Raw genomic sequence first — 25,330 nt, 5'->3', positions numbered from 1 at the left:
AAGATGAAAAGTAAAAACTTCATTCAGTGCTCCAGGTATTTCTCAATATCTAGATATTTCTTTCCTGCTAGGAAAAATCCAAATGGATTTCTCACTTTTCGACCAGATGTTTCATTGTCACACAGCCCGTGTGACAGCATTGGCCCCTAGTACAGGCAGAGTTGAAAAGTGATGTGATGGGTCATGGTTGCCCCTCTACTCAGAGAAAACTCCTTCTTGACCTCATCACGGTCGCTGAAAGTACTAAGAATTATATCTGAAATCAAGCATTGGTAGCAGAACACAAATATGTTACCAAATTAGTTGGAAGGTAAGGCATGGGGGAGTCATGAGGGGAGCCCCATCCTCTTTTGTCAGGGGAATGAGAACATTTTGCAGCACCTGTCAGGCCACGTGAATACCCAAGGAGTGATGGGACAGTCCTTGCACCCAGAAGTGGCCTTGCAGAGTAGAAGGAGTTTATGTTTTAGAATCTAATAGCCCTGCGCTTAAATCCTGGGCTTTGCACCTAAATTATAATAGAGCTAATAGATTGAACATTTTTTTCTCTCTGCCACTCTGAGTACGTGATTCTAATCTGCCCTAGGCATTCATTGGCCTCAGAGAGATTAGGATTTCTGTAAAAGGAACTCTAAGACAGAAAAAAGAATTCAATATTCAGCTTTTGATCTTCAAAATAGCATTTTCAACAAGACAGTAGACTTTTACCCAACCTATTGTCTAAGATGTTCTAAACTCTTTTATTTCTCAATTTTTACCCATCAAAAACCCTGCCTGGAGGCCTCGACTCACAGAGTAGAAACAATTGTACTGGCTATGCAGCAAGGCCGCGAGGCTTTCTGCTCAATGATTGATGGGCTATTTGACCTGGGAAAACTAAAAGAAAAGCCCACCCTTCCTAGCACAGGGGAGTTGGGGATGAAGAAGAAAGGAGAGGTGGTGGTGGGGAGGGTCAGGGAACTAGAGCATGTTAAGAGCTCCGTGTGGTGCTTTGCTTGTGTATCCTTCCAGATTGTGGAGGGAGGCAAGCAGCCCACCTGTAACTCCCACCCAGCATCCCCATGGTTACTCTGGAAGGAAGCAAACAGAAGAAATGCAGAACCTGTATTCGCTTTCCAAAGCCTTCCACCCATAGATTCCAGAACCCCCATCTCCCAAGTGCTGTGAGGTCACAGGGGCCTAGTCCCCAATTCCCAGCCCCACTGACTCAGGAAGGAGAGCAAGGAGGGGCAGGTTCTCTGGGAAACTGAGCATATCAATGCAAAAGAGACAGAATTCTCTAGAGGGACTATTTAGATTATTACATCAGACTAGGTTATAATCCAAAATGGACGAAATTAAAGTTGTTGTTGTTTTTCCACCACCCAGAGGTTAGGAGCTTGTAAGGAAGACCATAGCAGTTGAAAACAAAACAAGGCACATTTCCATTGTACATCCCAGGAGTAGTTTGAATGGTTTAAGGACCAGCTATGTGTGTGCTTGCTTAAGCGTATGTGCCCTGGGTAAGTCTAAGACTCAGTTTCTTCATCTGTTGAATGACGATGAATAATATTTTCCATCTCAATAGCCTCATTGTGTGTTTAAATGGTAGTTGCATAAACATCCCTAGCTCACTGCGGGAATTCAGTGAGTGTATTTCCTTGCTGGTGCTAAGGTATGGGACTAGGGCAATAAAAGGAACAAGATAGGGCAGAGGGTACTCGGCCCAGGCCAGTGCCCAATAACCACAACCTCCTTCTCCATGGAGAGTTGAACAGACACCCATCCAATCTACAGACAACGGTCACAGGTGGGTTCCTGGTTTTTATTTTGCTGCAACACACATACAAGAGAAAAACCATATATGAGAAGTTGAGCGTGCAGCCACCTGGGCCCACAGAGCTGTTCTCATTCTTTCAAAGACCACCTTTGATATCTGCTCCTCTCCATGTGAATTTTGAGCCCCTGGAGTCTGCTTTGCCTTGTGCTCATCAGGACCTGTGCTGCACTGAGTTTGCCAGCAAACCAGGGCTGAGCTGTGCTTGCAAGAACTTGTTGGAGGCTGGGTTAGAGTCTTGGCTCCCCAGTCCCCATTCAGCCTCCATGCCCTGGTAAGAATATATTATTTTCTTAGCTCAAATTGCTGTTTCCAAGTCATTATTTCTCTACGACGAGAAAACAATATTGGGTCTTATGTAATATCAACCTCAATGAATCTGGAAGTGATCATGGAATGGGTGGATTTTTTTTCCTCCTTAAAAAAGAGAAAAATAAATCTAAGATTGTTTGCATATGGCTCAGAATATTTATGAACTATTCCCCTTGTTTCCTCGTCACATATTTTACCCAGTGCATTTGTGTGTGGTACAGAATAAATCTTTATGGGGAGCAGAGGCGGAGAGGGGAAGAAAGCAGTTAAAACACTGGGTATCTATCAAGTCCCTGGGATGTTAGTGATCCTGCGTCTTGGGTGCCCCAACCCTAGGCTCACTTGCTGTAGTTGGAGGGATACCCCCATCTAGCTACTCAGAGTAATTATTTGGAGTGAGGATTTCAAATATTTACAAGGAATTAAGCACAAGGAATTAACATCTTTTTGTTGCTCTAGTTTCTTTCACATCCCCCTTGTTCCTACCAGAGCAGAAAGTTCAAATAGTTTCATGGCCTGCGTACCATCAGTCAAAAGAGATCATTAAATTCTATGGATGGCAGATTGAGCCGGGGTCAGAGGAATGAGTTGGCAGGTGGGAGGAAAAGAATTGGCAGAGCGTATAGTGGGTACTGCCATTTGCTATCCGATAATATGGTAGTGTTTCAGCACACAGGCATGTTGTGTCTATTTTGCTATGGGTGTGCCTTTCAACACAGCTTATCACCAAGGAGCATCCCAAGGGAGTATAAGGAACAGGGCTTTGGCTGTATACTAAATAAGTAAGGGAAGCAAATCTCCAGGCTATTGATTTTCCTCTCCAGGGAGTTGGCCACAAATTTGGAGCTTCTTAAAATCACCCATTCTCCACTACACCTTGGGATATTCAGGAATATATTGACCAAGAGTATGGGGCAAGGAACAGAGAACAGGAGGACCCCACGTTTGGGAAGGCAATAGCAACAACTACCATTAATTGATGTCCTCGTATTGGCCAGGCACTGTATTAGGTGCTTTCCCTGCATTATCTGAGTTAACCCCAGCAGTGGTCTTAACAGGGTGGAGGATCCTTAGTCCCGTTATTGAGATGAGAAAGCAGAAACTCAGTGAAGTAGAGGAACTTGTCCAAGGTCACATGTAAGTGCCAGGATCAACGACATTTGTGGGATTTATGAAGCCTTAAGGCAATACAATAAGTACCAATACAGAATTCTTGAAATCAGATCCAAGCGCTTGGAAGGGACCCAGGAAAGTAAGAGACCTTGAAGCTTAAGGCTCAGCAGCTTCCCAGTGAATTCACCCTGGGCAGCCTTGAGATTTAAACACAGTTTAGTCCCAGGCCGTGCAGTCCTTTCCCTGTTGCCTTGTCTCCTCTTCCTCTACCACGGCTGTTACCAACTGCAGCCTTCACATTCCTGGTCAAAAATACACAAACCCAAGTGAGGAGACTGATACACAGAGGGTGCCTTCCAGAATGTGCTGACTTGGAAAGCTCCATGGAATGTCGCAGTTGCAACATAAATCAACAATGATTCCTGTCACCAGACTTGATGCCTTCCATCTCGAGGAATTACCGGAGGGATATAAAGAACTATCTTCCCAAGGAGCTTCAATCACTGCTCTAGGCTTTTCACCAAATTTCATGATATTTCCCAGACCTGGTGACATGGGCACAGACTTGTGCAACAGCCCACTCAGGTCTCCAGGGCCATTTGAGATTAGAACCTGCAATGTCTCATCTCCTATCGTATGACTCTTTCCCTCAGATGATATTAGTTGGTCAAATTTTGACAGGCCCAGTATTTGATTCTTCCTTTCTTCATTATAATCAAGATTTTGCTGTAATCTCCAGGAATGAAAGGGGTAGAGAGATTGAGCAAGCAAACAAATAAATCACAAGTGCTTCAGGGAGAAAAGCATAATAAGCATTGTTTAGTACCCACCCTCTGCCATTGCCTTTGAATAGCCTTGCAATCCCATCACAGTCTAGACAATTATTAAGGAATATACTGCATTTTCCCAGCCCTGCTTACTCTATTCTCCCAAACTGGAAACACAAAGCAGATGATGAAGTAGTTCAAATGCCACACCAGGGAGAAGAAAGTATTGAGAAACTATGCCCAACCTCCAGGCAGTTTTCAAACATTCCAGTAAGTGTTCAATTGATTTATCTTGGGCTGGTGTCTTTCCATTGTCTCAAACAAAAGGCCTTCTATGAAAAGACAAAAAGTGGGTTATGAGAGGAGTGGCTAACAAGGCACACTTGGGAAAATCTGAACAAGAGTACAGCCCTCTTGGCTTTGCCTCCAGAAGGCAGTGTCCGCCTTGTATCTACTGGAATGAACAGCAGGATCGACTTCCATTATCTCAGTGTCAGGCTCTAAACCAGAGTCTGGGGATGGGGCTGATGACACAAGTGCAGTGACTGATGCCCTGGTCAGCCATCTCCTCCATGTTTGTCCTTTGAGCTCAAGTAGAAAATTTCTATGGTAGTGTTCTCTGATTAGAAAGGACTACGAGATTCTGGGCAAAACGATTTTCAGTGATGATGGCTTCCCACAGTTGTTCTTTTGGGTATTTTGTCTGCTTTTGTGTCTAAATAAATTATGTGACAGATAATTATTTGACCAAGACTGTAAAAGCCTTCTCCCATGTTATCTTCCTTTGGGTGTTCATTCTTTGAGTCATAATCGTGACAGCTTTCTGTGCAGCTGGGGGTTGCACATTTGTGGTGGAGCGCTTCCATTTGAGACAGCAATGATTTTTAGAACAAGCTTCCCTAGAGTGAACCCAAGTGTTCTTCCCTGGTACCCATCACTTCTCCGGGGGTGACATCAAAAAGGGCTGTTCTATTCCCCCTGTCAAGTCCCCCCGAAGGCCTTGTCCCCAACTCTTCTTGGGTTGGGTTAGCTATAGTTAATACTTCCACAATATCTGATGCATATCTTTGTCTTGGAACTTCTATATAGTTTATATTTACCCATTTAATAGCCTTTTCTTCCTAAAAATGTAATATGTAGGTTGATGTGGAATATTAGCAAATTATAGATAACCAAAACTTTTTTAAAAAATGGCTAAGTATTGGCCGGGCATGGTGGCTCTCACCTGTAATCCCAGCACTTTGGGAGGCCAAGGCGGGCCGATCATGAGGTCAGGAGATCGAGACCATCTTGGCCAATATGGTGAAACTCCGTCTCTACTAAAAATACAAAAATTAGCTGGGTGTGGTGGCTTGTGCCTGTAATCCCAGCTACTCGAGAGGCTGAGGCAGGAAAGTCGTTTGAACCAGGGAGTCGGAGGTTGCAGTGAGCCCAGATCACGCCACTGCACTCCAGCCTAGTGACAGAGTGAGACTCTGTCTCAAAAATAAATAAATAAATAAATAAATAAATAAATAAATAAATTGGTTAGTATTATTGCACTTACTGCAAACTCTGCCTCCTGGGTTCAAGTGATTCTCTTGCCTCAGCCTCCCGAGTAGCTGGGACTACAGGCACGTGCCACCATGTCCAGCTAATTTTTGTAGTTTTAGTAGAGACGGAGTTTCACCATATTGGCTAGGGTGGTTTCGATCTCTTAACCTCATGATCTGCCTGCCTCGGCCTCCCAAAGTGCTGGGGTTACAGGTGTGAGCCACCACACCCAGCCTGTGTTTCTATATTTATGTATTTTTTTCAAAGCAAAAGATTAGCTAGTGTTTATTGTTTGGTTAGAGTTTGCCTTTTCAGCCTATTTAGTACACTTCTACTGCATTGTGTTAATGGTTTCCAGGTATTCTGCAGTGTGTGGGGAGCTGGCAGTGTGATGAAGGGGACAGGATTCTAGATGAGCTACTCCACTCTGAAGACCCTATGACTGTATCCACTGGCAAGAAGTTTGAATAAAGGCCCTTTTACTCTTTCATGCCAGCTCTTGAAAGAGGCCTAACCAAGGCTCTAAAGAAATTGGATGACTACCTGAACACCCCTCTACCAGAGGAGATTGATGCCAACACTTGTGGGGAAGACAAGGGGTCCCGGCGCAAGTTCCTGGATGGGGATGAGCTGACCCTGGCTGACTGCAATCTGTTGCCCAAGCTCCATGTGGTCAAGGTAAGAGAGCTCTACCCACAGGGGCCTGCAAGATCCAGCTCCATCTTAGGCCCAGGTCACCTGTGTGGATGAGTCAAGGACAGTACCACCTGTTGGTCAAGAACCTGGACCCTGAAGTCAGGTAATAAGGACCCAAGGTCACCCTCTGCTGCCTGTTGGCTGTGTGGCCTCCTTGAGCTTCAGTTTTCATTTATAAAATAGGCATATATTGCTTACTTCAAGTGTTGGTGGAAGAGTAAATACAGCGTGAAAGTGCTTGGCATATTGTGGGGGCTTAATATGTGTAATAGTCGCAATTATCATTGTTGTATACAGTCATATCACTCCAAAGGCCTCTTCCTCATAGGATTTCCCTGGCTACACCCCTACAGCTCTATTAAATGTGCCCTCATATGCATTTTTTCTTTGTGCACAGACCCACCTTCTCACTTCCTCCAGCAGCTTCCTAAGGTGAGCCCACCTTATTTTCCTCATCTATCAAATGAAGAGGTGGAGGTTGCAAGAAGTGATGTCACTTTCTTGCTATCATTGCACTTACTAACCATTTGCAGCATGTAGTGTCATCCTCTCCTATACAACAAACCCTGGGAATCTGAGAATTGGAAAGGACATTTAGAGGTCATCCAAAACAATCTCCCACTTCAACCTGGACCACTTTCTGCTGTTTCTGTGACAGGCTTCTGTGAAGCTGTGACTGCAGCCTCTGAGAACGAGGAGCCCTCTGCTTAATAAGCCAGCCCTACCATGTTAGATAGCTCTGATTATTAAATCATTGTTCTTTACAATGAGCCCAAGCATGCCTCCCTGCTATCCATTTGTTCTCTAGAGTAACAGAGAACAGCTTTGCTTGCCTTCACCTCATTTGAAGACAGTAGTTGTATCCCCCTAAGGTACAATGAGCCCAAGCATGCCTCCCTGCTATCCATTTTTTCTTTAGAGTAACAGAGAACAGCTTTGCTTGCCTGTCAGCCTAGTATCAGATAGCCATACTGTGCTCTATTTTACACATGCTTATATCTTACTGTCTCAGCCAGACAGCAAACTCTGTGAGGAAAGGACCTTTTTAAAGTGTGATGGTGGGCACACAGTGGCCCTTCAATAAATACTCATTGATTGATCATTTGATCACCTGGTGTAAGTCTTTATGATATCCAGTTTATTTCTGTGCTTCACTGAGAAGACTCAGATTCAATCATCTGTCAGCTGAGTATTTGCCTATTATTTTTCAGCTCAAGTCCCGAGTCAAAAATGCTATCTCCTCTCCAACCAGAGCATGTACCAGCTTGAGCTGAAGTCACTCAGTTGTGTGTACACTGGTGTTTCCGTATGCCTTAGAGCTGAAGACTGAGAGGGAATCATGCATAAAAATGGAGTGGGCAAATACAACCTATTTAGAAAAAAACATTTTGGATTTGGGGCCAAGCCAATAGTCATTTGTAGGTCCAGCCAATCTATGTCTCTTTGAAGTTATTAACTACTGCATGCCCCACCCATCATCCTTTATTCTTCTTCTCCTTAGGAACAAGTACCACTGAAAGGGATGATATAATTCCAGCTCAGTCACACTGTGTCAGAGTGATACAAGGCAAAGATCAGGAGACCCGAGTTCTGGTCCTGTATTTGCTGCCAACTAGCAGCATGAGCTAAGGCACATCATTTAATCTTTTTGGAATTCATTTTTCTCGTGCCTAGAAGAACAGAAGTGGATTGTATTCCTCCTTGCCTTCTTTTCCTTTCTTCTTTCCCTCCTTCTTTCCTTTTCTCTTGCTCAAACATGTATTCACTACCACTCAAAAACCATTTGTTGAACAAAGCAAACAAATGAATCTCCCAAGCCTTGGGCTTCATCCTGTGATTTCCTCAATTCCCACCTGCCTTAAATTACTCAGTGAAGCCCTGTCCTTGGAGAAAATTCAGTGGGTGGTTAACCCAGAGAAGCTGGAGATCAAAAAGAAGATGGCCAATGAAAGAACAAAGGCCAGCCCTTGGCCCCTATCTCTTTGGATTTCTGCTGATCCAGCTTATCAGATCCCAGAAACCTGGCAAACCTCTAAAGTTCACAAAGAGCGAAGGGGAAGCCAAGTCAGGCCTCCAGTTTGGCTTCGGATGCCAAAACAATCTGGGCTGTGGGAGCTAACTGTTTTCATATGAAAGAGTAAATTCAGAACATAAGCATGGAAGTCCCTGCGAACGTCAGATCTCCGTGTGCATCCTTACCCCCTTGCTGCTTTCATGCTCACTCTCCTCTTGCCTGGCTCGCTTTCAGGTTTATCTCCAACCCCGGAAGCAGAGTTGCTCTGGCCCAGGCTCTCCATGAGAGTTTGGCTTGAACATTCATTGTCTGGCCCCCTCCTAGTTCTCATCTCCCAAAGTCAAGCCAATGTGTGAAGAAATGACCAGCTCAGCAGCCAAGGCCCAGGGTGCACAGGTCTTGGTTGGGAGAGGCATCTGCAGGCCTTTCCTTGCCCACTGGGATCCTTGCCTAGCATAGTGACGATGTTCAGCCCTGGAGAGAAACAAGAAGGGGAACACCAACATCAATAGAAGTATATATTTACAAATTGCATTTCTGCTGTATTGAAGCTAACATTCTGCCCTTTAAAATCCTGAAAATAAAATTTCAGTATGAAATGACTTGAGGCTACTCTATGAATCAGTGTGTCACTGTGAAAAATACTTTTGGATCCCTTTATCTTATTGGAGACCTTTTTCATCCACTCTGATAAATTCCAGCCAGTTCTCTTGGTCAGGCCACCACTCCTGCATGAATTTGCTCTTAGCCAAGACAGCCTCTTCTCAAAGGAACTTGGCCCAACCCAAGGGATCATCATCTTTCAGTGAACAGAAAGGGACTGGGGAGATATCGTGGTGGCATCTCTCATTGTGAGAGCTTTATCAAAGGACTCGGACTTCATCACCCTTGCTTGTAGTTACCTAAGCCAGACAGAACAGCGTGGGGGTGGCTTCTTTGGTGCCCACACCAAACCGGTTATTTTAACAGAGAGAATTTAAGGAAGTACTATGTACTAAAGAACTGGAAAGGCAAAATATACTAGGAGGTTCTACCTTCAAGAGGCAGCTACTACTCCTAGGGCAGGAGGAACAAAGGGAAGAGGTTGGAATTATTAAAACTTACAAACTTAGGGGCTCTGTAGATGAGGGACCCTGCAGAGCTGAATGTGGGTGAAAGTGATGCTCAGCTGGTGCCAGGGTCCAAGCTCAGGTTGGCTGGGATCCAGCCTCTAAAGCAGAATCCCTGCTATGTGCTGGCCTCTCTGCGTGGGTATGATGAAGTGGTCCTGTGAGTATTGACAAAATAGCAAACTGGATTCAGCTGCTGCTCCCAGAAATAAATGGAGACTCTGACAGAAAGAGGAAGCTGAAAAGCATGGGCTTCTCCCTCCCCTCTCCTCCTCCAACCTTGCTGGCTCTCTCCAGTAACTCCTCTTGGCAGAACCTAACAGGATTCACTGGCAAAGAAGAGATGTGATCTGCTCAGTCCTAGCCCTAGCATCACAAAAAATAGTAAATAGAAGAGTAGGTTTGGAGACAAGCAACAATAGATTAATGGCTGGAACATGAGGGATTCTGAGTAGACCGACCCATTGCTTAATCAGCTATGTAGGGCTGAGTAGTAAAGTAGAAAGAACTGTGGATTATAAAGCAAGGACTGTAATAGATATTAATGATAACTCAATAGATATTGGTTAAATTAATTAATTTATCATGTAACATTAAGTCACATAATCTCTTGTAGCTTCAGTTTGCTCATTGCTAGGGATCTTCAGTCTTTAAAATTATTTTATTACACTTGACACTAGAGAACCTTGTCTGATGTACAGACGAGATTGTAAATTTTGAATCCCAACCTATTTAATCTCCCTTTGTCTTGCTTTTCTCATCTGTAAATGGGAATATAATAGATTCTTCCTTATAGGATTATTTAGAGATTTAAGTACCTTGCAAAGTACTTAAAGCAGTCCCTGGAACAGAGCACACAGTGAATAAATGTTTGTTATTATCATTCCTCTGATCAACATCATTATTGAGATTATCAAGGAGTACAGAAGTGAAGAAGCTGTGATTGCTATCCTTACACTGCCCACAAGTTAGAAAAAAAAAGGGTACTGAAACAGTAATCATGATTCAGAATAGATTGTAGCTCAGTGTTATAACAGAAGTTCAACACTGGCCTAGGAGCATAGAGGGGAAAAAATGTTCCCAAATGTCTGTGAACATGTCTGCAACAGTGAGTTTTTCATCCATCAAGTCATCGTCATCCTTCACTTCAGCACAACTTTCTGGGAAACTCTGCATATTACCAGCACCAAAATGAAGACGAAAGCCCAGAGTGACTGATCTGGGGCTTCTCTGAATGGGAGGATCCCAGGGTCAATGGTCTGGGCCCCTCTCTGAAAATGAAAGCAAGGTAGAAGGTGGATATACAGATACAAGAAATCCAGAGAACACCTGTGAGATACCATACAAAATGAACTTCACCAAGGCATATAGTCACCAAACTGTCCAAGGTCAATGCCAAAGAAAAAAGTCTTAAAGGCAGCTAGAGAAAAAGGTCAGAACACATACAAATGGAACCCCATCAGGCTAACAGCAGACTTCTCAGCAGAAATATTGCAAGCCAGAAGAGATTGAGGGCCTATTTTCAGCATTCTTAAAGAAAGAAATTCCAACCAAGAGCTTCATATCCCACCAAACTAAGCTTTGTAAACAAAGGAGAAATAAAATCTTTTCCAGACAAGCAAGTGCTAAGGGAATTTATTACCATTAGACCATACTTACAAGAGATCCTTAAGGGACTTCTAAACATGGAAACAAAAGAATGATACCTGCTACCACAAAAACACACTTGTAAATAGCCAACAGACCCTATAAAGCAAGTACACAATAGAAACTACAAAGTAACCAGCTAACAGCTTCACGAAAAGATCAAAACCTCACATATCAATATTAACCTTGAATGTAAATGATCTAAGTGCCCCACTTGAAAGGCATAGAGTGGCAATTTGGATAAAAAATAAGAGCCACTCATCTGCTGTCTGCAAGAGACCCCTCTCATATGTAACAACACCCATAGGCTCAAAGTAAAGGGCTGAAGAAAGATCTATTACACAAATGGAACATAAAAAAGAGCAGGGGTCACTATTCTCATATCAGGTAAAACATACCACAAACCAACAATAGTGAAAAAAAAAAAAAAGAACAAAGAAGGGCATTACATAATAGTAAAGGGGTGAATACAACAAGAAGACTTAACCATTCTAAATATATACACACCCAACATTGGAACACCCAGGTTCACAAAACAAGTACTTCTAGACCTATGAAAAGACTTAGCAACAACACACAATAATAATGGGGGACTTCAACAACTCACTAACAACATTAGACAGATCTTCGAGGCAGAAAACTAACAAAGATATTCTGGACTCAAATTCAACACTTGACAATTGGACATAACAGACCTCTACTGAATACTCCACCCATTGACCATAGAATATACATTCCTTTCATCTGCACACAGAACATACTCCAAGATCAACCACATGCTCAGTCATAAAGCAAATCTCAATAAATTTTAAAAAATAGAAATTATATCAATCATACTCTTGGACCACAGTGGAACAAAAATAGAAATCAACACCAAGAAGATGTCTCAAAATCACACAATTACATGAAATTAAACAACTCACTCCTGAATTACTTTTGGGTAAACAACAAAATTATGGCAAAAGTAAAAACATTCTTTGAAATAAATGAAAACAAAGACACAACATACCAAAATCTCTAGGATGTAGCAAAAGCAATATTACAAGGAAAGTTTATAGCACGAAATGCCTACCTCTGAAAGATCTCAAATTGACAAAGTAACATCACACCTAGAGGAACTAGAAAAACAGGAACAAACTAACCTCAAAGCTAGTATAATAAAAGAAATAACTAAAATCAGAGCAGAACTGAATGAAATTGAGACCCAAAAATTCATACAAAGAATCAATGAAACCAAAAGTTGGTTTTTTGAAAGGATAAAGAAGATCCATAAACCATTAGCTAGATTAACAAAAAAAAAAAAGAAAAGAAAATCCAAATAAGCACAATCAGAAATGGCAAAGAAGACATTACAATTGAGCTCACAGAAATACAGAAGATCCTTAAAGACTATTATGAACATCCCTATGCACACAAACTAGAAAATCTAGAGGAAATGGATAAATTCCTAGAAATACACTTTTCATTCTCCTTGAAAACTGGAACAAGACAAGGATGCCCACTCACCGCTCCTATTCAACATCATAGTGGAAGTCCAGAGCAATCGGGCAAGAGAAAGAAATAAAAGGCCTACAAGTAGGAAAAGAAGAAGTTAAATTCTCTCTTTACTGATTATGATTCTATTTCTTGAAAACCCTACAGACTTCACCAAAAGGCTCCTGGAACTGATCAACAACTTCAGTAAAGGTTCAGTATACAAAGTCAATATTCCAAGATTGAATTGGGAAGAAATTGAAACCCTGAACATACTAATTGAGTTATGAAATTGAATCAGTAATTTAAAAAACCTACCAACCAGTAAAAGCCCCAGACTAGATGGATTCACAGCTGAATTTTACCTGACATACAAAGAAGAACCAGTACCAATCGTACTTAAACTATTCCAAAATATCAAGGAAGGACTCCTTCCTAACTCATTCTATGAAGCTAGCACCACCCTGATACCAAAACCTGACAAAGACACAATGAAAAAAGAAAACTTCAAGCCAATATCCCTGATGAACACAGACACAAAAAATTCACAACAAAATACTAGCAAACCAAATCCAGCAGCACATCGAATAGTTAATTCACATTGATCAAATAGGCTTCTTCTTAGGATGCATGGTTGGTTCAACATACACAAATCAATAAATGTTATTCGCCACATAAACAGAATTAAAAACAAAAACGAAACGATCATCTCAATAGACACAGAAAAAACTTTGGATAAAATTCAACATCCCTTCATGACAAAAACCTTCAATAAATTAGGCATTAAAGGAACACCCCTCAAAATAATAAGAGCCATCTATCTATGACAGATCTGCAGCCAACATCTTACTGAATGGGCAAAAACTGGGATAATTCCCCTTGAAAACTGCAACAAGACAAGGATGCCCACTCTCACCACTCCTATTCAACGTAGTAGTGGAAGTCCTTGCCAGAGCAATCAGGCAAGATAAAGAAATAAAAAGCATACAAATAGGAAAAGAAGAAGTCACATTCTCTCTCTTTACTGGTGATGTGATTCTATTCCTCAAAAACCCTAAAGACTTCACCAGAAGGCTCCTGGAACTGATAAACAACTTCAGTAAAGTCTCAGTATAAAAAGTCAATGTGGCTGGGCACAGTGGCTCATGCCTGTAATCCCAGCACTTTGGTAGGCTGAGGCAGGCGGATCGACTGAGGTTGGGAGTTTGAGACCAGCCTGACCAACATGGAGAAACCCTGTCTCTACTAAAAACACAAAATTAGCTGGGCATGGTGGCACATGCCTGTAATCCCAGCTACTCAGGAGGTTGAGGCAGGAGAATCGCTTGAATCCAGGAAGCAGAGGTTGCAGTGAGCAGAGATTGCACCATTGCACTCCAGCCTGGGCAACAAGAGCGAAACTCCATCTCAAAAAAAAAAAAAAAAAAAAGTCAATGTACAAAAATCAGTAGCATTTCTGTATGCTAACAATATTAAAGTTGAGAGCCAAATCAAGAACATACTCCAATCTATAATAGCTGCAAAAATAAAATAAAATAAAATATCTAGGACTACACCTAACCAGGGAGTTAAAATCTCTACAAGCGGAGCTATAAAACACTACTTAAGGAAATCGCAGCTGACACAAACAAATGGAAAAACATTCCATGCTCATAAATTGGAAGAAATAATATTGATAAAATGGCCATACTGTCCAAAGCAATATGCAGATTCAATGCCATTGCTATCAAGCTACCAATGTCATTTTTCACATAACTAGAAAAAACTATTCTAAAAATTCGTGTGGAACCAAAAATGAGCCGGAATAGCCAAAGCCACCCTACACAAAAAGAACAAAGCTGGAAGTGTCACATTACCTGACTTCAAACTGCACTATAAGGCTACAGTAACCAAAACAACATGGTACTTGTACAAAAACAGACACATAGATGAATGGAACAGAACAGAGAACCCAGAAATAAAGCCACACACCTACAGTCATCTGATCTTCCACAAAATTGACAAAAATAAGCAATGGGGAAAGGACTTCCTATTCAATAAATGGTTTTGGAATAGCTGACTATCCCTATGCAGAAGAATGAAACTGGACCCCTACCTTTCATCATATACAAAAAGTAACTCAATATGGATTAAAGATTTACCTCAACTTGTAAGAATCTCAGAAGAAAACCAGGAAACATTCTGTACATCAGTTTTGGGAAGTAATTTATGATGAAGTTACAAAAGCAATTGCAACAAAAATAAAAATTGACAAGTGGGACTTAATTATACTAAAGAGCTTCTGCACATAGAAACTATCAACAGAGTGAACAGTTAGCCCACAGAATGGGAGGAAGTATTTGCAAACTATGCCTCTGACAAAGGTCTAATATCCAGAATCTATAAGGAACTTAAACAATTGAATAAGCAAAAACCAAATAATACCATTAAAAAGTGGGCAAAAGACATGAACAGACACTTCTCAAAAAAAGACATAATAAGTGGCCAACAAACATTAAAAAAAAAAAAAGCTCAGTATCACCAGTCACCAGAGAAATGCAAATTAAAAGCACAAGGAGACACCTCCCTCACACCAGTCAGGATGGCTATTGTTAAAAAGTCAAAAAGCAACAGATGTTGGTTAGTCTGTGGAGAAAAGGGAACACTTATACAGTGTTAATGGGAATGTAAATTAGTTCAGTCACTCTGGAGATTTCTCAAAGAACTAAAAGCAGAACTATCATTTGACCAAGCAATCCCATTACTGGTTATATATCCAAAGGAAAATAAACTGTTTTACCAAAAAAACAATTCATATGCATTCATATATTTATGACAGCTCTCTTCACAATAGCAAAGACATGAAATCAACCTGGGTGCCCATCAACAGTGTACTGAATAAACAAAACATGGTACATATACATCATGGAATACTACATAGCCATGTAAAGAAACAAAGTCATGTCCTTTTTAGCAACATGGATGCAGCTGGAGGCCATTATCCTAAGCAAACTAATGCAAGAACAGAAAACATGAAACTACATGTTCTCACTTATAAGTAGGAGCTAAGCAATAGGTACTCACCGACATAAAGATGGCAACAATAGACACTGGGGACTACTTGGCAGAGGGATGGAGGGGGGCAAGTGTAGAAAAACTATGCTCATTACTTAGGTGACAGGACCAATCATACCCCAAACCTCAGCATCATGCGTTATACCCAGGTAACAAGCCTGCACATGTACCCCCTTGTATCCCCCCAAAAAAAAGAGGGAAGGAAGGAAGAGAAGGAGAAAGAGAGTGAGAGAAAGAGAGAGGAAGGATGGAAGGAAGGAAGGAAGGGAGTAAGGAGGGAAGGAAAGAAGGAAGGAAGGAGAGAAGGAGGGAGGGAAGGAAGGAGAGAGGGAGGGAGGGAAGGAGAGAGGGAGGGAGGGAAGGAGAGAGGGAGGGAGGGAAGGAGAGAAGGAGGGAGGGAAGGAGAGAGGGAGGGAGGGAGGGACAGAAAAGAGGGAGGGAGGGGAGTCAGAAGTGATACTACTCTCCTGTTACCCCTACCCTAGCCTAGCCTGGAAGGGCTAGAGGAGGACCAGCTAATGTGCAGGCCCTAGTGCACAGTGAAAACAGGGGGGCCCTGTTTAAAAATTATTAAGAATTTCCACACATTGACCCCAGAGCATTAAATCAACAGCAGGGCTCTTCTGAGTGCAAGGTGAGACTGCACAGGTCACAGGTCCATGAAGCTGCCGCAGCTAGAGAGACCTCATTAAAGAAACCATCCTGCTGTCCCCATTAAGAAAATGCATGCAAATGGGTACAAGCTAGGTCTCAATGAATTATAATAATACTTGATGTTTATTGAGTATTTACTATGTGCCAGGCACTCCTCTAAGCATTTGATGTGTATTAACTAATTTATTACTCCAAAGTAGGTTTTATTATTACATCCATCTTAGAGACAAAGAAATTGGAGCTCAGAAAGGTTAGGTAACCTGCCCAATGTCACACAGCTGCTAAGTGGAGCCATGATTGCAAATCCAGTCAGTTGGGATCCAGAGCCCATGCTTTTAATCACTTTGCTCTTGTTTCTCTCAACATAAATACCACTTCTCCAGAACTCTCCAGTCCACATCCCCCCCGACTGTGGCAAACCAGGGCGAGAACAGAAATCAGTATTTGCTTACTCTTATGTCATAGTCTAAACCTACATATACATTCCAATATCTAACTTGCTTTTCATGGTTTTTTTTTCCTTCTATAAATAAAGAAGAGAAAAACTGGCCTGTGTAAAACAAAGTGAATAAGAGAAAGAAGAAAAGAAAAATTGTTGATAATTCTATCAATCAGACATAACCACTGGTAATATATAGGTATATAGACATCTAGACATCATACATGTTTCTCCAAATGCATTATACTTGAACTTTAAATGTAATAGTCTATCTTGGAGAGTTTTCCAGATCACTAGATTTTCTCAGCAGCATCATTTTTAATGTCCCTCCTCTATGCCATTTTATTTGTGTAAGATAATGTATGTATTCATGTATTGTTGGACATTGGTGCTGTGCACCATTTTTGTTATTCAAAATAGCTCTGGGATCATAATTGTGTAGCTAAATCTTTATATCCATCCACGATTATTTCTTGAGAAAAAATTCCTAGAATTTGACACACTAGGTCAAAGGGCAAATTATGTTTACTTAAGAAATTAAATTAAAACAAAACAAAAAGAAGACAGCACTGCCACCTTGCATTTCAAACATATCACTGATGGCCCGTGGTGATGCACGGAGGTTTCCTGCAGTGCACACACACTGGGACGGCCACTAACACTTTCTAATGATTTGTTTCATGCCTTCATGCCACCTCTGTCCTGCCATCTCTGTTTTAGATTGTGGCCAAGAAATACCGCAACTATGATATCCCGGCTGAGATGACAGGCCTGTGGCGGTACCTCAAGAACGCCTATGCCCGTGATGAGTTCACCAACACCTGTGCAGCTGACAGTGAGATCGAGTTGGCCTACGCTGATGTCGCCAAACGCCTCAGCCGATCCTGAGCACAGCCATTTTGCCCCATCCCCACTGCAGAAGGACTCAACCACTCCCCTAAGACTCCAGCTTCATAGACTCCTCTTTATCACTGCCTTGAGGCGCACTTTTTATAATCCAGCCTCATCTTGCTGGTATCATGGGAACTCCAGCCTGCTATCTTTCACGAAGGTCAGCACCATCCCTGGCCTCCTCACATAGGAATCTAGCAGAAATGATAGACACAGTCCACCTTTCGGCCGGCCAGCCTGATCTGGGCTCAGCATGTTTGGGGTCAGTCAGTGTTGGAGAGCCCACATATGGGATTGCCACTAGCTTCTTCTGCCAATATCAAAATACCTTCTCAGATGCTTTAGAAACATGCAACACCAACTCCTTTTCCACCCTCCTCTCCGTCCATACCTACAAGGCCAAGGACAAACGCCATCTTCATCCTTCTTAGAGAGAGATCTATTACCCCATTAGGGGAGACAGAGAGAGTGAATGGAGGAGTACCGAGCTGGCTATGGACTTGGGTGTCTGGCAAACACAGCTTCAGTCTCACTACTTCTGACACTCTGGTTATTGGGCACTAAAGGCCAGACTGGAAAGTCACTTGAGACACATTCTCAGTTTGTTGCAGTGCCAGGAATGCTGCGCTGCTGCTGCTGCGCACTTGGCCCATGCTGTCCCTGGCTTCCATGCTGTCCAGGCCCTGCCAGAAAAGGAAATTGGCATGCAATTCTAAACTGCAGTGACTGGGATGGGAGGGGAGGGGAGCAGTGTTGATGCCAAAATACCCACGGGGTCTACCAGCCATGGGGTTTGCTTGCTTAGGAGTAGTTATTTCAGAGGTGATTACAGGCCTGGGTTTGACTGTGCTTACCAATGAGTGGTTTTTGAGCTATGAGAAAGTGGATGGGAGTGGGAGGAGGAGAGATGGGTGAAGACAAAAGAGTTCTTTATGAGCCTCGATGTTCCCTGGTAAACTTTTAAAAAGGCCTTCTCTCATGATCTAAGTCTTGGACTGGTGGCATCATGTAACTGCTAACCTCACAGTAAAAACCCAAGAATGGATCAAAAATGTCTTCCCAGTTTCTCCAAGCTGCTTCTGGAATGCAGGTCTGTCGGCTGGGTGCTCTCCAGCAGCTGCTCCTGCCTGATTCAACTGTAGCCTGTAATGGGTAAAAGCCACATTTAGGAGGTGGTCTGATCATAGAACACCTTAGGAAGAAAGTCCATGAGACTTTCTGACTAGGAAACCATGTGGTTTGAACTTGAAGAAAAATGTAGACCCATCTGGGTTAATTTTCCTACAATCTGACTCAACTGCCAGGTGAAAAAAAAAAGGAAAAATTTTTAAGCTAATATTTCACTCTTTTGTCATTCTCCTTAAGTTTCATCTCCTAAAAAGCTTACCCAGCCTGAGCTTGGGGACCTGTGCAGAGGAAACTAAGAAAAATGCACTCATCAACTCCCTCTCCCAGTGAACGCCCAGTGAGAAAATCCATTTGCCACAGGCCCTTACCTTCAACAATCCCCCTTCTATAGTGTTCGCTGGTAAAGGGTGAGGCTCCCAAGTGCCGGAAAGCCCCTGGACTTGGCTCATTTCTCAGCAAGGGCAGGACAGCACGGGTCCTTTCCATAGAAATATCAACAAATTCTAACCCAAGCAATCCCTGGACCTACCTGCCTCCAGGGATCTCTGAAGAAAAAAAGTGACCCATTGATCAAATCAGAGGAGAGGAAGCAGGAGGTCTCCTAGAGCCCATTGAGGAAGAGGAACTTTCTCAGTAGGACACTTTATAAGCCTGAGAAAGCTTTGAAAAGGCGGAATGAGTTGATTCATTTCCACCTCTAAAGGAACCTTTCCAGGTCCCCCTGGAAACTGTGCCCTGGAGATGTTTAACAAGGAGAACTGGTGAGGAAAGAGTCCTTTTTAACTGTAGGGAAAAGCCCCAAACTGGCCTCCTGGGGGATGAGGGCTGGAATGATCCCGAAGGCCTTTTAATTAGTGTGAAATCCTGTTGTACTCAGAAATCCTTCCCCGAATTTACAGCACAGGCAGGATGACCTAAGAGGCAGTTTACTTCCCTGAGACCCACAGTTGGGCTGTTCTGGAAACACATCTGTGAATCATAGCCAATTGCCACAGAGAAAACAGAACCAAGCCTCCGGTGAGGCCACTCCACCCCAGAGAAGTCTGCAGAATTCCAAGGACTCGGATTGGATGTTCAGAATTCAGCAACTGGAAAGTCCTTAAAAACAAACAGGCCAAACCAAATCAATATTGCTGTTTCTAGATGTCCTTTCTGTGGTTGAGCTAGTTTTACAGAGATAAATATATTAAGACAAGGAGGTGGGGGTGTTATATGATCAATGATAGCCATTTGAAAGAGAGGGAGGAGTACGGAAGGAAGGCACTTCTGGGTACTTAATTCAGAAATTTCTTTATATTTCAGCACTGGATTATCATATAATGCAAGTGACTATGGACTAAGAGTTAGTTATGGTGTCTTATGACTAGATTTATTACGGTATATTAAAGTAACAATAATATTAATATTACCTTCCTTTTTTTTTTTTTTTTTTTCAAAAGAGATCTTTCTCCAGATGCTTCAGCCTGTCTGGCCTTCTTATCATATGTGCAGCACATCATGTCTCAGCAACAGTGTGGTGAGGTCCTTAGGTGTCCCAAGAACAACTCAGGGAGCACGGGAGGGTCTGCAGTTGGGACCCCACACTATACAGCTATAGGGTAGGAGGCTTCCTTTTCATTGGTCCTGAATGAATACAAATCGCTCAGAAAGCATTTTGGTGGCACAGAAAGGGGATGTATTTGTGTTGAGATCTTATTTTATTTTGTATTTATTTATCTTCTTTGACTTGCACAGCACTATTGGGGGTGGGGGAAGCAGGGTAGTGGGAGACGAAGGCAGAAGCAAGAGTCAAACTCAGAATGACTGAGTTGAATTCACTGTCTATTCAGCACTGCCTGCTTCTGAGTTTGGCCCAGAGAGAAGGTATTGAGTAAGATTTTAATAACTGTAAAAAGTAAGCTGGATAAGTAAAATCATGATGGATCCAAAGCACAGTTTCTTCATCTCCTGATAAAGAAAGTCAAATGCTTGATAAATTCAGAGTCACAGATGTGAGCATAGCTATATTCTTTTAAACAAGAGGTAGAGTGACCTAGCACTAAGCGAATGAGCTGAAATGTCGGAAACAGAGCCCATCAGCTTATTTGGCCCCACGATCCCAAACTAGTTTTATCTTGGGAAATGGCCCTGTCCTCAGCATTCCCTTCTTGTGCTGGTGGGGCCAGTGAAGTCTTGATCTTATCAGAAAAAGGCCACACCAAGTGTGAGTTTTCCCAGGCTGCCTTTCCAGTCCCTTATCAAATGAAACAACAGAAGCCCTTCACAGTTCTGTGCCCCATGGCCACTCCACAGACAGACAATACCAAGCATCTTAGAACTGTCATAAGATAGGTCATGCCTGAAATAGATCTTGACCATATGAGAGTCCCAGAAATCAGCAAGGCCTGGACAAATAGAACTAAGAGAGAGGCAGAGGCAGGAAGCTGCGGGTCTATCTTGTAAAGAGTTTAGCATCACTGTGAGAGTGTGTGTCTAAAATTAAATTAAACTAGAAGCAGCAGGTGAGTATTTGGTAAGTACTTCTGTGACTCGCCTCAATTCCCACTGGCCAGGGGCCATCTCAACTGCACGGTGAATCAAGATGCTGGTGTCATCCTCCTTGGAAAAAGGAAATGTTAACTCATGGTTAAAACTAAGTACAATGATTCCCAAGGGATCACTTTCTTATTTTTTTAAATGACATTAAGGAGAATCTTAAGAAAGCATCAGAGAAAGACATGTGCATGTGAAGCACCCTGATTCTGATGTTAGGAAAACTTAAGCGAACAGGACCTGCTGCACACAGCCCCATTGTCTTCTATCCATTTCTCTTTATCATTCAAATCAAGCAACATGTGCCCTCCTCATCAACACACATTCTTCCCCTTTGTCAGTATGCATCTCCCAGCTTAGTGTCAGGATACTTTCGATTCATAATTATGTATGATCCAAAGTGTGCATAATTTCATTTAACGTTAAAGAAATAGATCCAATTCCTTTCTTGCAACCAAAAATAAATAAAATACGTTGCCTCAATATAAGGTTTGGGCTATTCTGTGTTTCTATAGAAGCAATCTGTTTTTGGTAAAATGTACTTTTTTTTTTTTTTTTTTTTTTTTTTTCATTTCCAATCTTTATGGCCTGTATTGTCTTTTAATTGCTTTATTTTATAGGCTAAGACTTTTAGTACAAAATCGAATAGAAATGGTGAAGACGGATGTCCTTTCCTTGTTCTTGCATTCAGGAGAAAGTTTCCAGTCTTTTATCATAAATTATGATATTCGTGGAAAGGTTTTGGTAGATGGTCTTATCAGATGAAGAAAAGTCTTCTTCCCTTTTTATGTGCAGAGGTTTTTGTGTGTTTTTCATTTCATTTTTTAACAATCATAAATGTGTTTACAAAAAGAAATCAATGAAATAGAAAGTGGACAAATAATAGAGAAAATCAATGAAATTGAGAATAGGTCTCTTGGAAGTATTCATAAAATAATAAACCTCTATCTACAGTTATTTAAAAAGAGATAAAATGGCAATTGCCAGTTTCACCCTTGAAGGAGATGACATTATTCTAATCTCACAGACATTTTTAAAAATAAGAAAAATTATGAACAATTTTATGCCAATAAGTTTGACAAATTAGCTCAAATTTGAACAAATTCCTTGGAAGATACAATTTGCTAAAATGAAATAAGAAAATGTAAAATTTGGATAGCCCTACATCTGTTAAAGAAATTAAACTTACAATTTAAAAGAACATTTTTCAATCAGAAAGCCTCAGGATCAGATAACTTCATTGGCAAATCCCATCAAGCATTTAAGGTAAAATGTACTTTTAAGGATCCAGTCATCTAAAGTATTTTATGTAGAGTTAGAGATTTCACAATATTGACTATACATATATTTAAAATATAAATTATCCAGCTGATGTTTGAATTTGTCTTACTTTCCTGGCCACCTCGTTGTCCTATTTTATAAGCTGCGGAGTTAACTAGCTTAACAAAAGATGCTTAGCTTTTGTAAAAGAACAAGTGTTTCATTTTACAAAGACACTCCAAATGATAGTTACTTGATTTTCTCGAGACCTTTAACTATGGTGATGAATAACAGGACTTGCTTTCAAGCCTTAATAAATGTAAAATGCCTTTTAATGAAGATACAACTGAGTGTTTTCCTCATGAATCTGAACCAATTACAAATTTGTGTTCCAGTCTTGATTGGTATTGACTGATTCAAATAAAGTTGGTTTATTTTCAAATATTACAAAAGTGGTCATCTAACTTCTTATTTGAGGTGGGGATTTCCTGTGCTGTTTTAGATGACAAGTATGAAGTACCTTTTTTTTTCCACATAAAGGTTAATTTATTTTCCCATTATAAAGGAAAATGTTCATTCTTTTTAAAAATCAAAGCATGCCTGGATAATTTTTGTATTTTAGTAGAGACGGGGGTGTCACCATGTTGGCCAGGCTGGCCTCAAACTCCTGACCTCAAGTGATTCGACTGTAATCCCAGCTACTTTGGAGGCTGAGACAGGAGAATTGCTTGAACCTGGGAGGTGGAGGCTGCAGTGAGCTGAGATTGCACCACTGCACTCCAGCCTGAGTGACACCGACAGAGCGAGACTCCCTCTCAAACAAAGCAAAACAAAACAAAAAAATCAAAAGCAAATGGAAAAGAGGAAGAAGAAAACGAAAAGCACAAAGTTTGTGAACCAGCCATCCTAAAACCAATTTTTTTTTACAAGACTAAATAAACATTCTTTCATAATACCTGGGCTAGGTAAAAAATTATACTGATGCTCTTTCAGTGTCTCATATTTCCCATCTGCATTGTCATCCATGGAGGTACATCAACAGTGACAGTCCAGGTATGATTTAAAGAATTCCTTAAAATATCATTCTTCTTGTGCCCAGAGCTCTCTGTTGGCTCTCAGTGGCTTGCGTTCCTAGGCTGAAATCCCTACTCTCAACACCACATCACTGACTCTGGGTTCAGGTTCCCAGAGTCCTTAGTAAGCTTTACCTGAAGCCAATGTGACGTCTGATGAAGACTTCTATGAGCATTCACATTGCTAAAGGGTAGTCATAACAGCACTTCATTACCTTGGAAGAGATGAAACAGCAGACCCAGGGGTGGATCTTGATGGGAGGGGCAGCTAGGGTCTCAGGACAGGTGCAGTAGATGCAGCTGGTGGTCACCCCACCATTCCGACTCCCATCTTCCACAGGCAGAGCTCTGATTGGGTCAGGAGTCCACCACCTCCCTCCTCCCTACTCCCCCACCCTACACACACACTCCCACCCTCAGATGACTGGAGCGAGGGTGATTTCATCCCCAGTTCCAAGAGTAAGCACAAATGGTCTGGGCCATCCTGCTGGCTGTGGTTGGTTTCAAAGTGGGCTCCTGACCAAGTTCCGCCCAGTATTGTGAAGGCAGATTTACTCAGGAACTTCTGAGAAATATCCCCTTGTTGTTAAGAAAGTGACTCCTTAGGTCACTGCTTCTGATTGTGGGTATGAGGCCTGGAAGTGCTGCCGTCCTCTGGGGACCCTGAGAGGGTAGCAGCCTCAGGGCAAAGGCAACATGCTGCAAAACGCAGCAAGAGACAGAGACAGAACCTGGGTCCTTGATTTGACCACAGAGTTGCTATATCAACAAACCCTGAAACTGGTCCTAACTCTGGATTTCCTCTTCTGTAATTCATCCCAGATTGTTTGATGGTGATTTTCTTTTACCCCACGAGTGGCCCAAGGCATTCTAAGTGGTATATTAGCCAAGTTGGTTGTGGTGGTTGTTTTTTTAATAGCCAGTTAGATCATTAGACTGCTCACCCAGGAGGCGTCCCAGGCTTCCACTGTGTGAACGTAGGGCATCTGCTCTCCAGGCTGACCAAGAGCTGGGAGCATGGGAGACATCATCTCTCTGTGTCTTGGTTTCCTTAACGGTTCTGTGAAGAAACCAAGGGGCACAGGATGGCAGTGACTGTGCCTAGTATTGAGGAAGACTAAGTCCTGTTCCAGAGAAGCTTCCAGAGAAGTGACATTGGAAATGAGAGTATCTCATTACACTCAAAGTTGTTGTGACCTATGCTGCTTTTATTTATTTCTTTTGTTTTTATGTCTAGTAGCTAACCTACCCAGAGCCCCCAGTAAGTTTTACCTTGTGGGAAAAGAAATGGAGTATTAGACTGGAGAGGTAGGAAGTCAGGACTGAAAACAAAGAAACGAGAATTTGACTCTTAGGTCCATCATTAAATTACTATGTGCCCTTGAGCAAGGCTCCTTTCTGGGCCTCAGTTTCCCGAAGGGAGTTATGAAGGCTCCTTGTCTATGAGATTATACAATCTCTGATGAAGAGTACTTTTTGGCAATAAAGGGTTATTTTAAGTGGAATGACATTTCAACCAATTGGAACATTCAAACTATTGGAAGGTCTCTCTGTGCTCTTCTTTAATGGAAAGAAGCCAATAACCAGAAAATACATGGCCATCAGGTATTCGTCTATGTGAATTTTTTCTTTTAAAGTAAATTTCAGAGTATGACTTGGAGTCGATTTACATTATATAGGTCTCCTATCCTTCTACTTAGATTCACTGAAATCTACATCCACGTGCAATAAACATGACCCTGAGGCCCTGCAATTGGGTTCATTCAGCTGCATTTATTTATGCAAAGAGTAAAGCATACTCAAAATTTGGGAAGATTTT

At 41.9% G+C, this 25,330-nt stretch overlaps 1 protein-coding gene across 3 annotated transcripts in view; it reads left to right on the top strand.

Annotated features, from left to right (window-relative positions):
• Positions 1–22,890, top strand: part of CLIC5 (chloride intracellular channel 5) — a 118,081-nt gene extending 95,191 nt beyond the window's left edge. The window contains exons 5-7 of one of the 3 annotated variants that reach the window (XM_001142749.6): positions 6,038–6,219; positions 17,348–21,709; positions 22,445–22,890. In XM_001142749.6, coding sequence (XP_001142749.2) covers positions 6,038–6,219; positions 17,348–17,515 — 350 coding nt within the window. In that variant the 3' untranslated portion in view covers positions 17,516–21,709; positions 22,445–22,890. Of the gene's footprint in view, positions 1–5,899; positions 6,220–6,634; positions 6,670–7,738; positions 12,321–17,347; positions 21,710–22,444 lie in introns of those variants that run through there. The other 2 variants (XM_016955635.3, XM_009451390.4) reach the window with 2 other exon arrangements.
• The last annotated feature ends 2,440 nt before the right edge of the window (positions 22,891–25,330 follow it).

The sequence above is a fragment of the Pan troglodytes genome, chromosome 5 (assembly GCF_028858775.2).
Source record: "Pan troglodytes isolate AG18354 chromosome 5, NHGRI_mPanTro3-v2.0_pri, whole genome shotgun sequence".
NCBI classification, from domain to species: domain Eukaryota; kingdom Metazoa; phylum Chordata; class Mammalia; order Primates; family Hominidae; genus Pan; species Pan troglodytes.
This window is presented reverse-complemented; position numbering and strand designations above follow the sequence as displayed.